The sequence below is a fragment of the Nyctibius grandis genome, chromosome 18 (assembly GCF_013368605.1).
Source record: "Nyctibius grandis isolate bNycGra1 chromosome 18, bNycGra1.pri, whole genome shotgun sequence".
NCBI classification, from domain to species: domain Eukaryota; kingdom Metazoa; phylum Chordata; class Aves; order Nyctibiiformes; family Nyctibiidae; genus Nyctibius; species Nyctibius grandis.
The window spans coordinates 7,105,826-7,128,650 of record NC_090675.1 but is presented as its reverse complement, the minus strand read 5'-3'; the positions used below and the strand labels follow the sequence as shown (position 1 = coordinate 7,128,650).

General features: G+C 44.5%; 1 protein-coding gene across 1 annotated transcript in view; it reads right to left on the bottom strand.

Annotated features, from left to right (window-relative positions):
• The window catches only part of RNF43 (ring finger protein 43), a 50,324-nt gene extending 28,038 nt beyond the window's left edge, over positions 1–22,286 (bottom strand). Inside the window, exon 1 of the mRNA XM_068415594.1 lies at positions 22,050–22,286. Within this exon, the coding sequence (XP_068271695.1) occupies positions 22,050–22,286 (237 nt within the window). The remainder of the gene's footprint in view (positions 1–22,049) is intronic.
• Between the last annotated feature and the right edge of the window lie 539 nt (positions 22,287–22,825).

The window sequence follows — 22,825 nt, the reverse complement described above, 5'->3', positions numbered from 1 at the left end:
CCTGCAGAGCCCTGCTTCGATGGTTTCTGTTGTATTAAGAATCAGTGCAGCACTTGAGAACACAAGGATAAATCATTAACAAGTCATTATTGTTCACAGGTATTTTTGGCAGGAAACTACTGAGGTCAACTTGGACAAACTGCTGTGGGGTAGCGGGGTGGCACTTTTCCTGAAGAAGCATTCAAATCCTCCTCTAATACCAAAAAATAGTCTGGAAGTGACCTCCCTTGCTGAATCTAATCGACATGAAGAATGCCACAGCCCCTCCTTACCGCTCATCTTGGCCTGAGCTTTCTTCCCACATCTGTGGTCAAGTCCTCCTGTCTGCAAAGCTCCTGCCGTCCTGCTGGCACCCACGAGCTGACAGCGCTGTTCATCACGAGCACCCCTCGCAGCGTGGCCAGGCTGACAGCCCAAACAGCATTGCTTTCATTTATCAATCCTATAACCTCACAGCTCGCATCAATCACTTCTGCTACCGGGGGCTGGGGAATTCCCAAACACTGCTGCTGCTCCTGGAGCTCTGTCCAAGGATGGCTGTTTCTCATTCTTCAGAAACCTGCAGAGACGCCACTTCTGCACAACTGTCTCAATCGTTCATTCCATCCCCAGCAAAAGTCATCATCTTCTTGGGCAATACAATGCTCCTGCTCCCACGGGGGCAAATGCGTGTGCGGGGAGGGGGTACGAACCCATCTGCCATTTGCTCCCATGGCCATCGCTGCTGGCAGACAGCTGAGCAACCATTGAGAGCCCGCTCTGTGGTTAATATTCTGGAGGCTGATCCGTCCTCACAGCTTCTAGCACCGTCAGACACTCCAGCTCCATGAAACGCTATTTATTCTCGTTGTCATTCAGTTTCCTGCTTTGGTGGCCAGCTGGCCACTGACCCCATTGCTATTTAGCTGTTGTAAATCAAGTGCCAAAGGACACTTTCAGAGCATCATGATGTGGCAATCCCTCCAATTATGTGGATGTGGCCATTTTAAAATTAAGTGAGCAAACAATTCTGACACAAACAGCTCAAAGGCTGTTGTGTTCAGTGTGTACTCCTGGCTAGGAGGTACAGCATCAAGATGGGGCTGTCTTTAAAGCCCTAAAAATCTCCTGCGAAATGCCATGGAGTCAGCCCAGCTGCTCAGACGGTTGCGTGCCCAGCCAGTTCTGGATGGCTCGGTGGTGATTTTTGTGCTAAGGAAAAGTACTTTCAACTTTGACATTTAAAAACCTCCTTTTGTAAGCACAAAAAAATTCCTTTCCAAACTCACCAGCTTCTGGACACATTCATGGAAGCCAAGAAAACCAGTCAGGTAACCGAGTCCAGCTCCTGAGCCCACGCTTCCATCTTTCTCTAAAAAAATATTGCCTCCACCATCACAGTCCCAGGCAGGGACATTTGTACTGCAAAGAGAAGCACCAGCTGCTTTACAAAAGCCTGAAGTATGGTCAGATAACTCAAAACAGTTTTTCTGCCCAGCCTGAGGTTGCCAGCCCCACCTCTCCATGTGTCCAGAGAGTGGAGGCTGTGCCTCCATGTGGAGGCCCTTCTGATGATGTTCCTCAGCAACCTGCCACCACACTGCCCCGTCTTCATCCTGAAACCGCAGTTGGGCTGTCTGAGCCCCAGCTTTTTCTGAACTCTGGGAAATTTTTGCATGAAGAGGCTGAAAACATACATGTAATCGCAGCCTGAAAGGGCAACGGAATGAACAACAGTTACTGGCTTCGTGGTAGGACTATGAGACCTGGGCTACAAACGAGGCTGTAATATGCACAGAAATAATGGAAATAGGACTTGGAAGCATTTAATATTTCCATCACTTAAGAGGAGACAGCAAGGCATCTCTCTGTGATAAAAATGGCAAGTTCTCAACCTCCCATTATAAACCATTTGTAACGGTGATGGCAGATGGGTAACTGCTCCAGGAGATGCTGGTGGCAGCTGTGTTTCAGAGCTGGTAGAGCCTGCACGCTGGCCGCATGTATTTCACGCTCCTGAGGACAGGAATAATGTCTGTCCTTCCCAGCTGCAAGGCCAGCTGTGTGCCATGAGCACCCTCCAGTACCTCCACTGGCAGGGACAAACTAAAACCTGTTGGTCACCCATGTCTGTGTGCTCCAGTTCTGAAAACTGTGCACTGCAAAACCCACAGGATGTGTTTTCTTCAAAGAGAAAACTTCCTTCTTTCCCTAGGTTGTCCCATAGCTCTTGAACTCGTTGTTGATGAGACCTCCCCAGGCTCTCATGACATCCCACTTCTGCACCTCTGCACAGAAGAGAAAATTCATGATAAGGCTGCCATCAAGTAGGGTTCAACTAGACTATTTTTTCCCTCAAATCATGACCAACAGTGTTCAAAGAAAATCCTCCTGAATTTCACACGGTCCTATTGACTCTGAGGTACAGCCTGAGCTGTAATCAACATTTCAAGGATCCTCATGTGATGGAGCACCCAACAGAGATGTTAGGGTCCAGTCACAGAAGCTGCAGGAGTAACAGTCTTCTCAGCCTACCAGAACACATACCAGGGATCCCCCAACCCTTTCTTTCTAGGGACTGTTGCTTTTCCACTGCACCCAAGAGCTCCACTGACTCTGGAGTCCCCCCAAAATTCATCTGCCCCATCCCGGCAGGGCTGTGCCACTGGCTGCCGTCCCCTTCTTCCACCACTTCCAGGCTCCATTTCCCTGGTCCTTCAAAACCCCTTTCATACCCCAGGACTGGGGATGAACATCAAGTTGATTATAAAACAATTTCTTTTGTTGATAGAAAATTCTTTGCAGGGCGTGAACAGCAGGAGAAAGAAAGGACTCCTCTGAACTGCAAGCTGGCTGGAAACCCCCGGAGGGCAAGAATCCGATCCCTCGTCTTTGAGGAGCGCAGGCCTGTCTGTACAGGCTGCAGGAGCAGCCGGCCCAGGAGAGCTTTGTGTGTGCAACGCCGACAATAACACACGCCAGCCCTTTCCTTGCCAGCGCAACGCGCGAGGTTCATTAACAGCCTGCAGTTTCTGCACCACAGAAATGTGTAAAATGGCTTCGTTCCTCCTGTTTGCACCCCTGGACAGACCTAGTCCTCCTCACCCCGTTAAACCCCTTCCGCAGAGGCAAACCTCCTCCTCAGCATCTCCCAACTCACGCAGCCTCCCCTGCCTCCCTCCTCGCCCCCACGTGCCCTTCGCTAGCCGTTTCAGCCACCCAAAAATAAATCCTTCTCTCCTGCTGCTCAAAACCTGCCTGTGCATCCTCCTGGAGCTGCCCAGGAGGAAGAAATCCTCCATCCGCCAACCACGACACCTGGTCAGAGACACCCACCCACATATTAAATGTCCATACCCCACCAAATCACTCTGCCGCTTGCAGCAAGCACGGGATGCAGTGGTTCTGCAGACGCCACCGAAGAATCCATGACCATGTAAATCAACACTTACAAAAAGAAATCCTGAGGATTATAAAGCGCCAATGGTTGGCAAACTGGGCAGATGTTCCTTAGGCGCAAGTGATTTGTGAATCAGTGCTGAGCTTGACAATCACAGAATCAATCAGGTTGGAAGAGCCCTCTGGGATCATCGAGTCCAACCATTGCCCTGACACCACCATGGCAACTAGACCATGGCACTAAGTGCCATGTCCAGTCTTTTTTTAAACACCTCCAGAGATGGTGACTCCACCACCTCCCTGGGCAGCTCCTTCCAATGTCGTCCCAAGCAATCCAATTAGGGTCAGACCCATTCCAGCACCATTTGTGTCCCACATCCAGGAAAACTCACGGGTGTGCTGGTTGCCCCTAAATGTGTTTTCTTTCTCCGTCTACTCCCACCACACAGCTTCGCTATCGGGTTTCGTAGTCTCTCATGCAGTGCTAACAGCTAATATAATTATATATATATAAAAAATATATAAACTAATAGCTGCATCCCAGCTGTTCCACTGCTCACAAAGTTCAGTACCAGCTTCTGAGCAAGGAGAAAGCAAAGCCAATGGACCTGGGGCAGGGGGAAGGAGCTGAAACTCCCCATTTCTGGACCCCAGCATTGCAACTGAACAGGTGCTGAACATCTGCAGTTCCCTTTACCCCTTCGTCACCTGTGGATTTCAGGTGGTAACGTGGTCCTCATCGGAGCTGGGCAAGAGTCACCACGGCTGCTCTCTGGTTGTTTCTGGTGGCAGCCCCTTGGGTTGGGGCTCTGCTCCTCCCAGTACCCTCCAGCCCACCAAGGCACTACAGACAGCCCTGGGGGGGGATTTTCCCACAGGCCAGTTACAGCCTTTTCTGCCATGCCCATCCTTTGTGCAAGGAACGCTCTGTGCTCGTTCCAGCTCCCCTCCCGCGGTCCTCTCCAAAGGATGCCCTATAAATTCGCACAGATTCAAGCAACCCCAGGTCCTGCTAGAAAGCCAAGGTGGGGAGGAGACCATGATGGCTGTTCCCCTCTCCCACAGAATCACAGTAGGGTTGGGGTTGGAAGGGACCTCTGGAGATCATCTAGTCCAACCCCGTGCCAAAGCAGGGTCACCCAGAGCACGTTGCACAGGGTCGCGTCCAGGCGGGGTTTGACAGAATCACAGAATGGTTGGGGTTACACCATGGCTGAAGAAACGCTCCTACTTGTTTCTTGCCCTCCTGGCTTCACTACAAAGGCCGTCTGGTACCGGCGATGGAGATCGCCATCTCCCACCACCAGCCTTGACTTGAGGGCTGGTCCTCGCAGCCCGTCTGCCGTAGCTGGAGGCGGAGGGGACCGGGCAGGGGCTGGAAGGGCTGGCAGTAAGGGAAGGTCTGCTCGAGGAAGCTCAGCGAAAGCCTGATTAGGAATGTGACGGGAGGCAAGAAGAAAGCGTAGGGTGTGGAAAAATAGGGAGGAGAAAGATTGTTTTGGAGGAGAATAGGTCCAGAGCTCTGGGCAGTTTCATTAGAGGAATATTAAGTAAATGAGTCAGAGCTTGTGGTGCCTGAGGCTCGGGAAAGCTGCTGCTGGTGTGAAGGGATGGCAAGGGAAAATGAGGTTCGTGGCATGCTGTCTGCATATGAAATTCAACCATAACAAAACAAGAGGAAACATGTTGCCTGCCTCACACTTTTATTAACATTTGCAGAGATTAAGTGCTGCAGACGTTCGATCTGCGCCTTCGTCTGTACCCGATTCAAGCCCTGCCTCTGCCTTGCTCCGGGCTAGCGACTTCACTGTGCATTTTCCAATTCATTGCACTCTCAGAAGGCAACGCAGAGCCCTCGGCGCTCCCCTCTCGAGCAGCACCCACCACACCACACCGCTCTTTTAGACTCCAAAAGTCATTTTGTATGTCAGGTGCTGTGCATTCGTAGCTGGAATCTGGATATAAAATTTGGCTCTTAATTCCTGCACCTAAAAAATGGGATATTGCACTGATATCCACCATGCAAGAATGCTATATGTATCATTAAATGCATATCTTATATGTGTATGTATATGTACATATGTATGTATATATCTAGATATATATACAGATATATTTGTCTGTGTGTGTATATATATAAATATCTTGCAATCACAAAATCCAAGCCTGAAGTTAAGATGGGTAAAACAAAATGCCTACTTCTAAATTAGAATATTAATTTCATAAGCATCTGAGAAATTCAAGGTAAGGAAGATAATCCAGAGGGTGCTGTAATAATAGAGATACAGAAATAATACTGTAGACTGTACTAATATATATTTAACTGTGTGAAAGAGTTCCAAAGATCTGTAGGTTGAAATTCCATGCCTGTATGGAAAAAAAAAAAAGTATTAAAGCTACCAACCGACCACCCATCCATGGTGATGCCAGAGACCAGGAGAGGCTAAGTGAAATTAGGAAGGTTACCAAAGTGGAAGAGCACAGTATTAATGGGTGGCTGCAATCACCGCCATACAGGCAGGGCACATGTTGTACTGAGGTCTGACCTAAAGACACCTTTAGATATCTTTATTGACTTTATTTTACGGAGCAATTTGGAGAAACCTCCAAAGTAGATGCAATCCTGCAGAGCACACAGGGTTTCTGGTTTAAGACAGATTATTTCTGTAATAGTGACATTCATATATTCAAATTCCGGTCCTCGTAGGAAAGGAAAATTAAAAAAAAAACCAAACAAAAAACCACAAATCCCTCAAACCATAAAAAATTCTAAGGATAAGGAAAGTAGTTAGACATTTTAGAGAGAAAATGAGAAGGGTAAATCTTTCTGGGTGACACAGAAAATGTTTAGAGAACTCCTGCTAGAGGCTCAGAGTAAACCTATGCCATCAAGCAAAGGACCCTGGCTGGGCCCCCAAAGCCCAACGGTGAACAATAAAGGAAAGGAGAATACCAGAAGGAAAAGGCAACCTTTGAAAGTGGAACTTGCATCCAAATGATGAGAGCAGAAAAGACTGTAATCCTGGCGAGTTAAGGAGAGTGGTCAAAAGAGAAAAACATGCTAGGAGCTTACGTACAAACAATAAAGCCTTTTTCAACACATCAGAAGCTGGAAGCCTATTAGGGAGTTTCTGTGGCTAACAAATAATGTAGGGAATGAAAGATGCACTCAAAAAAATATTTGAAAAAAGCTAAATGAATTGTTTGCATCACGGTTCACTACAGGGGAAGTCAGGAAGTTGCCATGCGGAGCGTTTCAGCATGGTCATAAATTACTTGGGAAAGGGTAAAGTAATGAGGTGACAAAATTTGCAGATGAAACAATATTTTTTTGAATTATCCAATTTCAAGCTGATTGTGAAGACTTGCAGGAAGGATCTCAGGCTACCTGGTGTATGGTTTAATGAGCGACAGGATGCCAAGAGCTCCCACCTCCTCCCGTGCTCCTGGCCACACGTTCCCCACTGCTTACCCCATCCTTGACTTCTCCATGAGCTCATGAAGCTTATGAAAACATCAGAAAATGAACCTAGCAAATAAAGTTGAGCATTTTCTGCAGTTTTAATGAGTTGGACAGGTTTGGGAAAGGGTCTCACAAGGACTGGGGCCCCAGCAAGTGAGGGATGAGTTATGACATGGAAAGTAGGGGTGGGGGAAAGCAGTAATTAGGGGAAAAAGAGAGAAGAGCAAGTCATCTTCCTTTCAGCAGCGAGGAGCCATTGGTTGGGATAAGCTGTACTGGTAACTGCAGCCTGAGTGGCCACGCGATAAAATGACGGGTGGAATTCAGTATCGGTGAGTGCAAAGGGCTGTGCCTGGGAAACAATCATTCTAATTGTGAGGACAAAATGACAGGCTTTAAACCAGCTCATTAAACTCTGAGAAGATCCTGGGATCATTCTGGAACATTTTCTGAAAACATCACACTATTTGTGTGCGCTATATCTATTTTTTTTTCTATATATATTTTTGCACTACCCAAAAAAAGCAAATGAAGTTGGGAATGTATGGGAAAAGAGGACCGGGAAATACCATCTGTGGTACACTTATAGCCAAACAGTCTGCTTGGTAATGGTCACCCTATCTCAAAATGGAAAAATACAGAAGAGTACACAGGTAGCAAAAGTAGACAGGTAGCAGCCAGGTGTGGAATGGCTCGTGTATAAGCAGAGCCGAGGATGCTCCACCCAGAAGAGGACAGAGTCTTGTAAACACCGTAAATAATACAAATATAGAATAATTATTCACTATTCTTCATAATGCAAGGACGAAGGGGCACCTCAAACCACTGCCAAGTAAAATGTTTATAGTAAACAAAAATCATTCTTTTCACAGGCCCAGAGTTACATTCCCTGATGAAAGATGATGTGGAGGTGTAAAAGATCCAGAAAGCCACATGGGCAAGATCCATCCAGGTTGATGATCCAAGTCTCCTGTCTGTCATCTCCAGTCCAGGTGTCCCCAAAGCCACTGACTGCTGGGATTTGGGAGGACATACCCACCTTGATCTATCCCCCTCCTGGGCTTTTTCTCCTAACTTCAAGCACCTACCACGTATACTGATGTACGTAGCCCATGTACTGCTGAGCTAGTTGCCTCACCTCCCTTTAGAGACCAACCCAAAACCCACTGTGCCCTTATAATACATGGTTCATTTGCCCTGTGATAGACACCTATGCTGTATTAGAGCAGCTGACCCCAAGAAGTCCCAGTCCTTTCCAGTGACTTTCCACAAAAAGGGGTAAAACTCATCTGCACAGAAGACAACCTTTCAGAGGGACCAAGTCTAACAGTATGGCCTGGATTCCCTGAAGAAACAAGCATCATTGCAGATCTTATTTTTCACTTCTAGGTAAAGACACCTTTGACTTCATGTTCTCCAATAAATGTAAGAAAACTATTCTTTTGAAACCAGCAAAGCAAGTCCCTCTTCTACACAAAAATCCTGACCCTGAGGAGACGATGACAAAACAAGCAATTTATGAACGTAGATACTCGTGCTGCTCAGTGTGCTGATGGAAGAGGTTCAACACTATCTACTACGCTAATAAACAACGTAGAAGAACCTACACAGAATTAATCTCTTGACTCAGGCTTTCATACTTCCTTTATATCTGGCTCCAGGCTTTGATGTCAAATAATTAAACCAATCACGCAGTTTAGCAAGGCTGGGGTTATCATCGGTATCTCTGTGGGAGGCCCTACAAGAGGTGCAGCGCAATCGCTCTCCTGCTGTCCTCAGCCTGGTTTAGCTCCCTCTTGTTAACCTCCCTTTTCAGCATATTTGCCAGGTCGCTGGACACCTCGGAAGAGTGAAGATGCAATACAATAATCTGTATTTGCTTGGCTCCAGACAGTATTATGCCTATATAAACATCGACCGAACACTGTCCAAGTCAGACTGAAACAGTATTACCAGGCAATAAGAAGAAAGAGGAAAGACATTATCAACTTGACTTTTGTTCAGTTATCCGAATTTACAACCTTGGTTTCTGATTTGATCCTGAACTTCCAAGTCGATAACGGGTAAAAGTACATTGCATTATGTCACTACGAGGTAGTCATCTCCTCGCTTCTCAATGAGATTGCATCGCGGTTATCTAGGTATTTTTTTATCAGGCAAGATCGCTACAGTGAGCTCTGAGGATGCAGAATAGAGCTGAACACTCGCTTAGCTCATTTTAAGAAAGCGTATCACATCTGGCTTCCAGCGACAAAATTGTTTCCTAGTTTATTTAACGTAGAACTTCAATTATTGCCTTTTAGTCATAAATTCCTTTATGGTTTGAATCTTACATATACTCAAACCTATTTCTTTTTCTATGTTGCTCTGCAGTAAGACAGAACAGTGGCAAACACTGACTTTATAACATCTGGATTGAATTTTCAGGGGGCTAAATGTTTTCAGTGAAAGAACTTTGAAAACCTGAAAGAAACCCAATTCCCACCTCACTTTTTTGATGATGTCAAATTTCCAGGCATCTGGTAAGCATCTCTGTTTACACAGGTTGTGTCTTCGGGGAGAGAGTTCAGAGAAATTAGTGCTTTTTTTTTTCCCATTTGATGCTCTGAGGAGCTTTTAATGAATTACCTGAGATGATAATACGATTAAGTGAGGGCTCTATGCACTGGTGTATGTGGGCTGTACACTGAGATCTTGTAATTCATGAACAGAAGAGCACAGGAAATCGGTCACTAGAGAAGGCAATTACTGAAATGAAGGGGAAATACACTGCGAGATGCTTATCTTGTCAAAACGTGGTGGAAAACAAAGCAAAACAAAACAGTGAAACTAAGAGAAGCTCAAGGAGATCAGCTTACAGGTGCAGCCCGAGTGGAAATGACATATATATTTTCCCTGTAAATATATCTGAAAGATAGTTGAATTCCTGAATTTACTCTGAGCTCTGGCAAAACACAACTGAATATCAAAATTTAAAGATGAATGAGAAATTACTTTGAAACTCAAAACTCTCCCCCCCTCCGCCAGTGCTCATGGATGTCTTCTGGGCAGAAATCAGCACTGGACTTGACCAATTCAAGCAAGCTGTTTTTTTTTCCTAGTAGATGACATTTTTGTTTTAAAAACTGTATGATTTCTCTATTGCAAGTCTTCATCGTTGCAGCAGTTACAGACAAAATGACACAGATTCCTTCAAAGCTGCGTGAACACATCGCTCAGCTGGGCTTTGCATGACAAAAGCATAACAAAAATAACAACTTTTACAAAAACATTTGATCAACACGATATTTCAGATAGTTCTTTACACCAGTATGTTTCACTCCTCAACTGAAGAGAGAAAAGGAAATTTGGCACTTTCTTAACGAACAATTCAGGTATGCATAACAGCCAGACTTCAAATATTTATATGGACAAGACTCTACACACTGAAGTATCCACAAGTGACACATTAGCTGAAAAATAAATCAGAATGGCATTCAATAGGCACACACATCGTTCTGTTTTCTTCACCCTGCTCTAATCACTTAAGTTTAATCATTTAAATGGAACTGAAATAACATAATTTAAGAACTACCTCTTTAACTGGAAAAATCAATCCAATGGAGAAACTTTGATTACTTCTTTCTGGCAATCTTGCTGTAGATAACACAAAGTCCTGCACCATCATAAACAATGTCAAAACCAAGGTTTGCGATCAGCTCTGATGTTTTGGCCACATGGGAACAACGGACATTTTAGTATGTCCAGATATAGTCACAGACATGGATACAATACAAGAACGAAGAGCTCAGAAAATACTCAAAATACTCAAAGGATGAGGGACTTGTAGCCTTGAAAGCACCGACTCCAACAACCAAAGGTCGATCAAAGGACAGTATGATGACGAAATAACAAATGAACATAAGCTGCCAGTGTGATATCGTGGTCAAAAGATCAAATGTGATCCTCCGAGTACAATTTAGACTGAGGAGACTGAAGATCACAGGAATCGCCATACTGGATCGAAGGAAATCCTTAACATACACACAATCTGTGACTGGTTTGTATGGCCAAGAGACAGCCAGACTGTCGCTAACCTCTCCAGACAACATTATCTCTCCACCAGGACATGGACAACTTACAATTCAACATAAAATCTTCCTAAATATCCTTCAAATCTATGCTAACATAAACATGCTCAAAAAATCCCAAAAGATCTTAAGTGTCAGTTAGCAGCTTTCACCTGGGTTCTAACAGGACTTTTCAAGTCCTACATAAACTTTAGAGAAGCACAGGAATATTCACAAAACATCTACAGTTCTTCAGTCCATCTACATAAATCCATGCTCATACAGATGCTTAAGCAGAGTTTATACGCTATTAAAAATCTCTCAAAGTTCTTAAAATGGTCAACAGAATTAAATAAACATAAGGAAGTTTGCCTTCATGGAAACATCAGGCTTCTCAATACCAGCATTCATCTTGTTTACTCAAAGCAGTATGTCCACCCATAAATACCACCAGTTTAATTTCACCTTTTTTTTTTTTTCTACTCACTTCATAAATCATGGCAGAAGGGTCAGATTACTGCTGTGGAAGAAGAAAAAAAGTTTGCCATCATTAAGCAGTCTTCTTTGAGATGCACGTTGTCAATATGTATGTATTCATCATGGCAAATGTGGATACACTCTTCAGCGTGGGTCTGCAACTCATCCCAACCACAAGACTTCAGTGGAAGTAGAGAGAGCACTTAATGTGGATTGGTACTATATATCTCAAAACAGCCCAGTTACTCTCACGTTCTCTTCTTTTCTTCTTCAAATGACAACCCACATACATATTCAGAAGGTAACTCCAAGCAGTAATTCCCACTCTGTCTCTCCCCACAAGTAAGTGGGAAGGGGTGTCTCAAGCATTTGAGAGTAGTCTGCAAACCACAACCTGCCTAATTTGGCATCATTCCTGGAAGCATCTGCAATGGTATAGTTTAGTGGAACCCCACATGCCAGCTCTTCAGATGCCAAGAATGGACACAACCTCTGGAGAGGCTATTGTACAACCTGACCTTTGATGGAATTTACTGATGGCCGGAGGCATGAACGCTTAGGCTGTATCATAACATCTCCTGATACAATATGTTATGCAATTACCAGTATCGCTGCACCTCTTTATCTGCCAGTTCACGATACAAATGAACAGAGGCCACCTGATGGGTTTGGTTCTGTGCAGACAGGAAGGAGATGGTCTGCTTGACATCAAGTGTCTGAGGAGACATACCACTTTGTCCATGAAGGTCTGGGGTTTGCTGGGGGGGAAAGAAGGGCTATTTTCTGGCTCCAGTGAAAGTTAGATATGACCTCAGGAAAGCATATGCGAAACCTTATCTGAGAAGGGGGAATAAAGACACTGGATGTTAGACATTTAGCAGTGGGTCTTTCTTGCCCTCTGGCAGAACTTCTTGCTGCCAGGAAAGTCACATTTAAGAACATGGTTAGAATAATAAACAAGCTGCCACAGGCTTGTGTTATTGCGCTGTCTGGATGGTGAGACCCTGCTTAAGATCCCATGCTGGGATAGAGGTCAACACTCTCTTACCAAAGCTTCATACACAATTTTAGGACCATGGGGTCAAAGAAAATTGTAAATCCCTCAGGTGGACAGAAGTAGTTGCTCAGGTATCTGCACTGATGTAATCTATACATTACTGCTCATTAGTCCCAGTGAACAATCCAGAATCACTGAAACACAATTCTATGTAGGGATGAGAGGTCTAAGATAAGAGAGGCTTCTTCTAATAACAACCATTATCTAGCATCAAAATCTAAAGCTAGGAGTTCAGAGGAGGGACTGGAGCAAATGTCTTGACTTCTGTGTGAGTCAGTCTAGGAGGATGGGCAAGCTTCTCTGGCAGCTCTGGCTTTAGAGTTTTCTCAGCCTGTCCCAGTCAGACTGAAGTCTGCAGGATCGCCACTAAGGCATCTTGCCTTATCTTGCAGTAGGCTTTCAGGGGAAGAAGGATTAGACAGGTATCAGTTAATCCTGCAGACTACAGAATCAAGAATGTTTACCAGGAATCCAAGAAACAGGCTGGCCTGTAGGCAATGGAGCCAGTACTTGTTGGCACCTGAGGAAAAGAAGTCACTTTTGCAAAACCTCCAGCTTCTGCAAACTGTCCCTTCAGACGTTATCCCACATTTCTCATTTGTAGCCCGTCAGCTAAAACAGCTTTCTACCACTGATATATTCAGCATTCCCGATGCTGGGTTCCCACCAGGCACATTGGATTCCCTGGCTCCATGGCTTCCAACAGAAAGGACAGGACCTCAGATTATCTTGTTTGACATTACCTGAACACGAAGACCTTAAGATGCAAATGCTATGGTTGGCAAGGGTTTGCAACTACTTTTGACTTAACACATCAACTGGTCTTAGAATCATTTAGGTCGGAAAAGACCTTTAAGATCATCGAGTCCAACTGTAAACCTAACACTGCCAAGCCCACCAGTTCTTGGTGACCAAATACCTGATGTTCTCAGGTTACCGTGATTCACCCCCTAGGCAAGGAGAGATGTATATATGCCAATAGACCTGGAAAAAAAAATATACTCTCTAATATGTAGAAAGGCTCTTATTTCAACCACAGGAATATCTGACATTGAGATAGGGTTATTATAAATAGAAGCTGACTCCCAAGAGCATGTACTCCACCCAAACACACTGGCAGGTATCAAAGAGCAGGCTCTGTTGTCTACAATATACACAACACATTGGGAATGTGAGGAGGATGAATACATCCAGTGCTAGCAAGCAGTCTCCTGCCACAATGGTATTTTGTGACAGAGGTCCTTGAAAAGGTCAGGAAGCTGGAAAATTGAACAGTATACATCTGATTCCTGCTCCCTAGCAGTGACTGGGTGCTGTGGCATTGGCCCCTGCTGGGCTCCTAGTCTGTGTCCAAAATGGGGGAAGAAAGGGGACAGCAATGGCAGAAACAGGTGGAAGGATTAAGATCTCTTGGTTCTATCCTGAGATGTGGTGCACAGGAGCAGCATGTTACAAGGTACACTCAAAGGTTACGGTATACAGAACCGCTGATAGTTTTGTCACGGCTTCTAGAATTCAGCATTGGCTAATATTGTTGGAGAGGAATGATATTCTTGATGAATGCACCCAATATTGGGGTCCTTCTGCCAGTACCAAAGATAGGATTCCTAAAGAACATGAGTTCAAGACATGGTGCATCCTACTAGTCTACACCCTTGAAGAAAGTCTTCCATAAAGTCATCTACCTCTTTAAGAAGTCTAGACTTCTAAAGGCACACTGGATGTACCAAGTCAGGAGTCACAAGAGACACATCTAGTGTTGCCACAGGACCAAGTGCTAAGCTGATACTTGCATGGATCAATCTATTATATTCACAAGATACAAGTTTCCAAGTGGTACGGGACAAATCAGAGCCCAGCGCCTTAATGTAAAGAAATGACTGATTTTCCACATGCATCTCCTTACACTATTTAGTCTCATGAGGTTCTTCTGCAATGCTTCATAGCTGATCCTTGTCTTCATTACTTCAAATTAGTTAATGTATTGGAAAGCTCTAAAACATCACCGAGCACTCAGTATCCACGTGCTTATTAAACATATGGGACAGCATGGCTGCCAGCACACATGCCTGCAGAACTACAGTCATCAGCTTCTTCCACTATGAAAATCTGACAGTTATTCCTACCCTCTGCTTCTTTTCTTCCAATAATTATTTATCCAGGAGCCGCCTGCTTATTCCATGTCTTAGTTTCCCTAAAAGCCTTTGCTGATGGACTTGGGCATTTTGGAAATTCAGCTGGACCTACCCAACTGATACATCTGTTGACTCCTTCCCATCCACTTATTACACTCTGCATTACAGTTTCTACCAACTTACTCCATGCAGATTTTACAACATACTGGTCTGGGCTTTTGTGGATGACTTGGAGCCCAGAGAAAAACTGGTACCACATCAGCCACCTTCCAGTGTTTTATAACAAGAGTTCATAGACAATTAATAGTTCAATGATTTGATCCTCCACAACTCTTGGGTGAATACCATCTGATCCCGGTGACTGATAATGTTAATTTTGTCTGTCTACATCACCATCTCATCTACAGACATTTCAGCCTGAGACAGAGGAAAGCACAAGAAGAATTGCATTCCTTTTTCTGCTATGAGTTCAGCTGCCCTAAGTGCATCCTTCAGTGTCTTCACCCACCTGCTCTGCTCTATTATTGGGCTTTTTGACCTTTGTAAGGAAAACCGCTTCATGTCCGTAATAGGACTAGAGTGCTATTCATTTTTCATATCTGGATCCAATTTGATCCCAACGTTTTTCTCTCTGAGTTTCTGCAGTGTATGTGTCCCTTCTACAGCGATGCACTGGCAGACGAGCAAATCCACCCAACTGAACATAGACACCATGGCACAACAGTTGCTGAAGTGCTTTAGAAGTAGGAAGTCTAAATTCTATCCTTTCATGTAATTTGGAAGTGGAATTCACGCATGTTTTGTCAACACAATAGCAAATTTAATCCTCAAACTGCTTTACTTACGTTCAAACTTAACGTGTCATAACTGAACTTGGTAAAAAACCTGTAATTTGTTTCACAGAGTTTATGGCCAGAGGAATTAATTCAGCTACCTGATTTCTGTCTATGACAAACCATGACATTTCTGCCACTATGCTGATAGCGAGCACAGTAATACGTATTAGATTAACCCATCTGATCACTGGAGACCAAATTACTGAGATGGAGAACAAAAGAGAGATCAAAGGGCCACTCATGCCCTTAACTAGCCCCTTTAGGGTTAGGGAAGTGACGAGGTGAGAATACATCCCTTGATCTAGGCAGATGATTCATGTCTCAAGCTGCAGAGGAAGAGGATACACACCCAAAATTTCTGATAATTTGAACGGGGTGGCTGCAGGGGGGAAGAGAGCCTTCCACTTAAATCTGGCGATCTGTTCCATCTTGTGCATGGGAGTAACGCACACAACCTAAGCACTTGTGAAACAACATTCTCTCTGCTACCTTTGAACACTGACCCGTATGTTTTAGCGCCTTGTTTTGAGGTAAGGCCAATCCCTGATGCTCTTAAAAAAAAAAAAAAAAGGAGAAAAGGTCCCAAGACGACTCTTGGCCAACTCGCGCCTGACCCGTGCTGGCAGCAAGCCCGAAGCTCTGAAGCATGAGATGTGATTACAATTCCTTAATGCAGACTGAAAGTGTTATGGGCAAATGAAAGGCAGCACAACGCTTCCTGTTCCTTACAGACGGTGAAATACGGGAAAAATAAATAGATATTGGAAAAAAAAAAAAAATCACACAACTCAAAGACAGAAGAGATGACCACAACCTCGCCACTTACGCCTACTTTATACCCTGTCCTCCTGTCTATAGCTAATCTCAAGACCTAGAATGGAGGGAAGCCCAAAAGGGTGATAAAATATGAATGTGAATTGCTCGAGTGTGATATATAACCCTGTAGTGACGTTCGGCTTACAACTCTGCTTTGTTTATAAACCAAAATTTCATATATTTGACTCTTGGCAATCCCTGCAACACAGATTTTTATGATACTGAAGATAGACAGATCTGAAGATCAAACTACACTGCACGTTTTCCATTGCACTTATTTGTTATTTTTTTTCCTTTTAGGTTAAGTCTTACTTGTTTTCAGACTAAGGAAGACTTTTTGGGAAAGTCCACAGAAAGCTTTTAGGCATGTTTGAGTGTTCTATGCGTGCAAAAACACAGAGGTATAACACATACGAAAGCATGTCAATTTTTGTCCAAAATACAGTCTAATACAATAGAGTTCTCTTTGATCACACAAAGTTTGTGACATTTGTATTACTTTGACAATTCTGAAAGTTTTAATTTAAAAATCATGAATTCACAGGCAATTCAGAATAGCCTTCCCTAATCGGTACGAAATGCCTGCCAAACCTTTTGTTTTATGGAGGCACAGAACAAAAAGTAATTTCTCTAATGGTGCAGACCCATTTCACCCACAAATCCAGCCTGGCTACAGCCAACAGGAACGACTGAGGCCCATTTCCCTTCTCCTGTAATCTCACCCCTCTGCCAGCTTATCTTTGGGAAATGTCCTCTTGCTCCCTGGATACGTTCCAGGAGGGGTGTGCGTGGCCAGAAGTCCTCTGTTGACTGTCACTCACTCCAGCCCTGTTGATTTAGCCTTCTGACCAGGTATCTTTGCTCTGCTGCAGTTGGGTTTGTTCTTCCTATTTATGCCTGCCCCATGTAATTACTTGGGCCTCCAGAGCCGTGACCTTTTTAGTACTGAAAATCTTCAATTCAGGATGAGTCTACGCCTACATGTGTCATAAATAATTCTACTGGGACAATGACCAGCACCAGACAGTGCACTGGGGAGCTGGAAGATTTAGGTTTAAAGTCCTTCAAACTCATTCTTAAACAGAGAAGAGTTTCCCACCACAGGTTTGCTGGATCAGGAAAGGAGAAGACACACCATGCCAAGCTCCAACTCAGCCTCTGCATTTGCTCAAGAGAGGCATGGACGATCAGAAACAGCCTCTAAGATCAGCTTTTTCTAGCAGCTAACTCTAGCTGACTCTGGATTTTAATGGCTCGCCTTTCAGATACACTTAAATCCTTACTAATCTACACTGCAAGTTATACTACATACTATGCCAATCCTATACTAATATTATATGTCCAATTTTTAAAAGCTCTGTTTGGCCCAAGTGGTTTCTTAAACACTACCCATGTGTTTGCACTGGGTGACTATCGCCTCCTTGATTCAACGCTTTGTATGTTTCCCAAGACTGCTTTTACTTTCCTGAATAGTATCTATGTCACATCTAAAGGGGTTTTTTTTTAAGCTGTAAGAGCCATTCGTTTCACTGGTTCACTTTAGTGCAATTTCCCGTTCTGAAGGTTAGTGTCAGAGTTCCACTTTTTTGGTACTTAAGCCACGAATTTTGTGATGCTGCCGTCAATACAAGTGGCTCAATTACTGCCAGCTTTTGAGGCAGTTCTTGCACATTACTTAACGCTAAGTCAAGAATATCTTTCTGTGTACTCTAGTACTAGCTGTTCCAAGAGGCAGAAATTGCTTCTTTGAACTTACTCTTATTGTGCTATCTGACCAGTTTATTCACAGGTAATTTAAGTCCCCATTATCATTTGGTTAGACTTTCCCACTTCTTTGATCTCTGTCAACATTATGCACTCAACATCCTTTTGTTGATCCAGGAGCTAGTAGTATATAAGACTACTAATATATTTACTTTCTTATGGGTGGGGAGCATAACCCTCTCTAAGCAGTTAAGTAGGTGATTGTAATTCTCCCATAGCACTATGCATTGCAACATTGGAAACACTCTTCATTTCCAGGATGATCATGTTGGGTTCATTGGAGCAATTTCAAGGGTTAATTATCATTGCTGTTATGAACATGCACCACGCTTCTTTTCTGAATATATCTACGTTTGATTTTCCACTTCTGAATTGTACACAACACCTAAAAAATGATGATTCAGGATCCTCCTCTAATTCTCACTCATTCCACCCTACATAGAAGATTGACTTTAAAAACAATGGTTTTAAAATAATTTGTTTCTTTGGGGGGAGAGGAAAGAGGATAATCCTTGCTTTGGGGGTTCAGAGCCTTTAGGGAGCTTGTTCTGTGTTCTCAAGGTTTTTTCTTGCAGTCATAAGTTAAATCAATGTGCTCAGTGGGTAAATGAAAGTTGACTTTCTCCTACAATCACCTAACTATGTAACTGCTAAGATTATACGGAAATGAAACAAAGTATTGTGAGACTTGCAATAAAATAATGCATGTTGGGAAAACTGATTATATACTTTTGCCTGCTAAATAAGAAGGCTGTTCCACTCTTCTACATATTTACATGTTTTTTCTACATGTAGGCGTGTAAGGTGATTGATGGTTGGTGACTGATGATTGCTTTGCCTTCTCTATAGTAAATACAGTAGTTTGAGTTTATCTACCTCTTTTAAAATATCATTCTTTGGGACTTTTCCCAAACTTTTAACATGATTTCCAAAGTACTAGTCCCAGAACTAGAGACTGTAACGATCCCGGCCACACCAGACGTACTAACGGTACCATCCTTTCCCTTGCATACAAGATGGGGGTTATATAAACTCAAATAAAAAGATACTAATGCTCAGTTTTCATTACGTGTGCTTGTATATACACTTTACAAAAAAAACCTTTAAGTGCTGAACTATTTCTTAAATAAAAAGTTTTTTTCTTCCACAATTAGATTTGCATGTGAATTCTGCTGTAATTCAATTTAGAAAAATCTTAAATCTCCTCCTCTCAAGCCTCTACAGTGGCGCTCTCTTTTTCTTTCCAACGTTCCTTATTTTCCTGCGGAGTGCCAGAGGTAACGCTGCCCGGGTTAAACCGAAAAGGGCAGAGGGCAGGCAGGTCCTGGGCAGCTGCCTGGCATCTACGCGCTCACCCACTGCTCTTCAGGGACCTGCAAAACTGAACATCCAGAGATTGCCCAGAAGAACTGGTCACAAGGGGTCTGAGGAGGAATTCGACATTGGGGTTATTTTATTATAGGTAAAGAAGATATGTTTCAAGTTAGCTTCTAAGAACGTAACACACTATGATCAAAGTCCATTTCTGCAGATGATCCTAGAGAATATGGCAGGGACGAATGAAACCAAGAAAACGTTCTAGTAGAAGTACATTCGTTGAGGCTCCATCACGTGCAGGATTTTCTATATAAAATTAAGAATGTATTTCTAAAAATACATTGACCAGAACACTATGAAGATAATTATAAGTTAAAGAGAACTTTACTTGAATATAGGGCTAACTCTGCACCACTTATCCTTAAGCAATCTTTATTATACCCCTGCACTACGAGAGCATTGCTTTGGATACAGGCCTGGGCCATCCACTCTTCCAAGCCAAGCTCTGCAGTTTGTATTCTCCTGCGACGGGCGTGAGGGCCGACTGCATCTTACAGGGTCTGACGTAACCAAGACGACCTATCCAAAACTGGCGTAAAAACTAGACTTCTTAACTCATTAACTGTAAAGATAATCATGTCATGTACCTAAATTACATACAAAGAACTGATTGTGCAGGTATGCGTGAACAGGCCTAAGTTTATTTAAATAAGAGTTCCAATGACATCAAAGTTAAGCACGTGACCTAATGTTTGTGCAAGAGTGGGATGCTGACAACCACAGGTAAAGTGAGATGTCCCAATAAAGCCTAATTCAGGTGTGTTTAATATCTCACTATCTAAATGTGAACTAAAAATAGCTCCTCCCATTAATAGCTGACTTATTTTGTACCTTAACAGTTACAGCTTCATTTCCCATTTTGTCTTTCCAGAGGCAGGAACCCACTGCAGGATCAGAACCCAAACGATTTTAGATGGCATTTTACACTCCGAGTTTCGATATGAAGCGGCAGAATTAGACACCACGCCGTAAGACACGCACGAGAGGTCACGGGTGCCCTTGGCTAAGCTTTCCCAGAGCGCGGTGCCTGGCACCAGGCAAACATCCTGCTGCAGCAGGCACAGCCTGACCCCCCGCCCCAATCCCAACATCGCCGCCTGAAACCAGACCCGCGGGATTTTCCGCGCTGGATTCGGTGGGATACGGAATAGGGACGCTCGCGCAGCGGCCAGATCAAGGCCTGAACACATACACAGCGCGGGTCAGCATCTGGGTATGCAAACGCAACAGATTAGATTAGCGTTTCCCCGTTTTAAGGATGATTTTTAAAGGATGAAGCCCGCTTGTAAATCTGACACTATTACGGCTTGGAGTTCCAAATGCCTCGTTGGTGCTGCCGTGACGGCGGGCGACACAAAAATCCCCACTTCGTACCACCGCGTTTGGCTAAAAATCTCCACCCATCACACAACAGAGGTTATCATCTTCTCATTTCGAAAAGGTCCACGCTCTACACTTTGTGCTCGGTTGCAACACCGCTGCAGTTTTTGTAAGGAATAAATATTGACTTTCCTGGACATTGCCTCCCAACAGAACAGGACCTTGAGTACATTTGTCTAAGATATTTTTTTTTAGCCTGGTAATATAATTTTATAGCACAGCTTTCATTCGGAGCAGTTCAAAAGGCGTGGAAAAACTGGCTTTATAAATGTCACAGATTGCCCATTTTCGTTTTCAGACAGGTGACCGTGTTCTAAAGCTGGCTCAACAATATTCCTTTTCTTATAAGACTACACAAAATGTATTACTTGAATTTAAATTTCCAAGCTACACATTTAATTAAGATTACAACACAACCACATTTGGAAAGCCAAGATTGGAAAAAAGGCATGCAAAAATTAAGATTTAATATTAATGCAGGCTGTTTTGTCATTTTTTGTTCTCAAGAATAAAGCACATGATGGCCGAGTAAATTACCAACAGAAACGAGACAGCACACACCAGGTCAAACCCGAGCACAGGCAGGAGATGGGTCTGTTCACCCAATAGCTCAGCCTCTCAGCAGCATCTGCACCTCATGGCGAGATGTTCAGGTGCTCTCTCGTAAAGGTCAGAAACCAGCATTAATTTCACTTATAAAAATACACGGTGGTGACACCACAGGAACCACGGTATGGGTAAAATTCACCTCTCAGGTCCAGGCGACACACAAGACAACAACTCTCAGGGCCAGCAATGTTGGTGGGCAAGGCCTGAGCATGTATTTTAGCTGTCACAGAACTCCAGCTATCAGCAGAAGCAGGTAGAAAACCTTATGGATTTCATAAAAAAAACCCAAACCCGAGCTCACGTTTCCCATCAGATGTTTAGCGTCCCAACATGTGACTCGACACACTCAGCTTTACAACATCAATTAAGATACGCAACAATCTTCATGGGATCGACCGACCACGTCCAAAATTCAGCTTTAACACAAACACAGCTACAGATCACGACCGAGGGAAGAATCAACCACTTGCACGTTCCCTCCTGCCCCAAAACAGCGCGCAGGGCCGGGGGGCAGGTACACGAAGGAACAACACGCGCAGGTGGACAGCTCGTGTAAAAAAAATGCCTCGTTGCTTCGGTTATAAATCCACGGTCGGGAAATAAAATCAAACGCGTCGCGCCAGGAGCTGAGGCAGCAAGGAGAGAAAACGGGGAAGAGGAGCGGGCAGGTAAGGCAGGTGGAGTCGGATAAAACACGGCTGCTCTTACCTGGAGCAGTTTTCCTTCGGCCGGAGTCACCTCAGCGACGTTGGCAAACTCCCCTTCCAGCACGATGGGCTCCACTTTCAGGGGGATCACCCTGATGACGGCTTTCTGCGCCGCCGCCCGCTCTGAGTCCCCCACCGCTGCCAGCGCCAGCCCGGTGCGGCCCAGCCCTGCCTGCAGGGTCGCCATGAGCAGCCAAGGCCAGAGGACAGCCAGCTGCAGCTGGGGGCCAGCACTCATGCTACCAGCTGCAGCAGCGGGCTCCGGCCACACATACCGCTCGGGAACGCGTCCTCGCCCCGCGGCGGGCTCCGGCCGGCGGCAAAGCTCCTCAGGTCTCCGAGCGTGCGGTCCCAGCGACGGGGAGACAGGAGAGAGAGGAGAGAGGGGCTCGGTCACCGCCAGCACCGATCACCGGGCAACCGCGCCGGTTCTCGCCATCACCGTTCCTCTTCCTCCGTGCCACGTGCTCAAAGGCCGCTGGGAGCTCAAAGGCATATTTTAAACAAACAAACTGGAAAAAAAAAAAATCCTAAAATATGAGTCCCCTCCTCCTCCAGCAGCTAAATCCGGAAAGATCAGTGAAACAGGTTGCAAGCGAGAAATCAGTTCAGATACACAGGAACACCGGGGAGCATTAGGAACGCGTCAGTCCCACAGAGAGATCTCGCCGTGGACGTGGTGTCCTCGTGTCGCCTGCCCAAGAGTTAGGAAGATCCACAGCTTCAAAACATCCATCTCAAATCCCCTCGAGAGTCACCTCACCTTCTTGCCAGCGT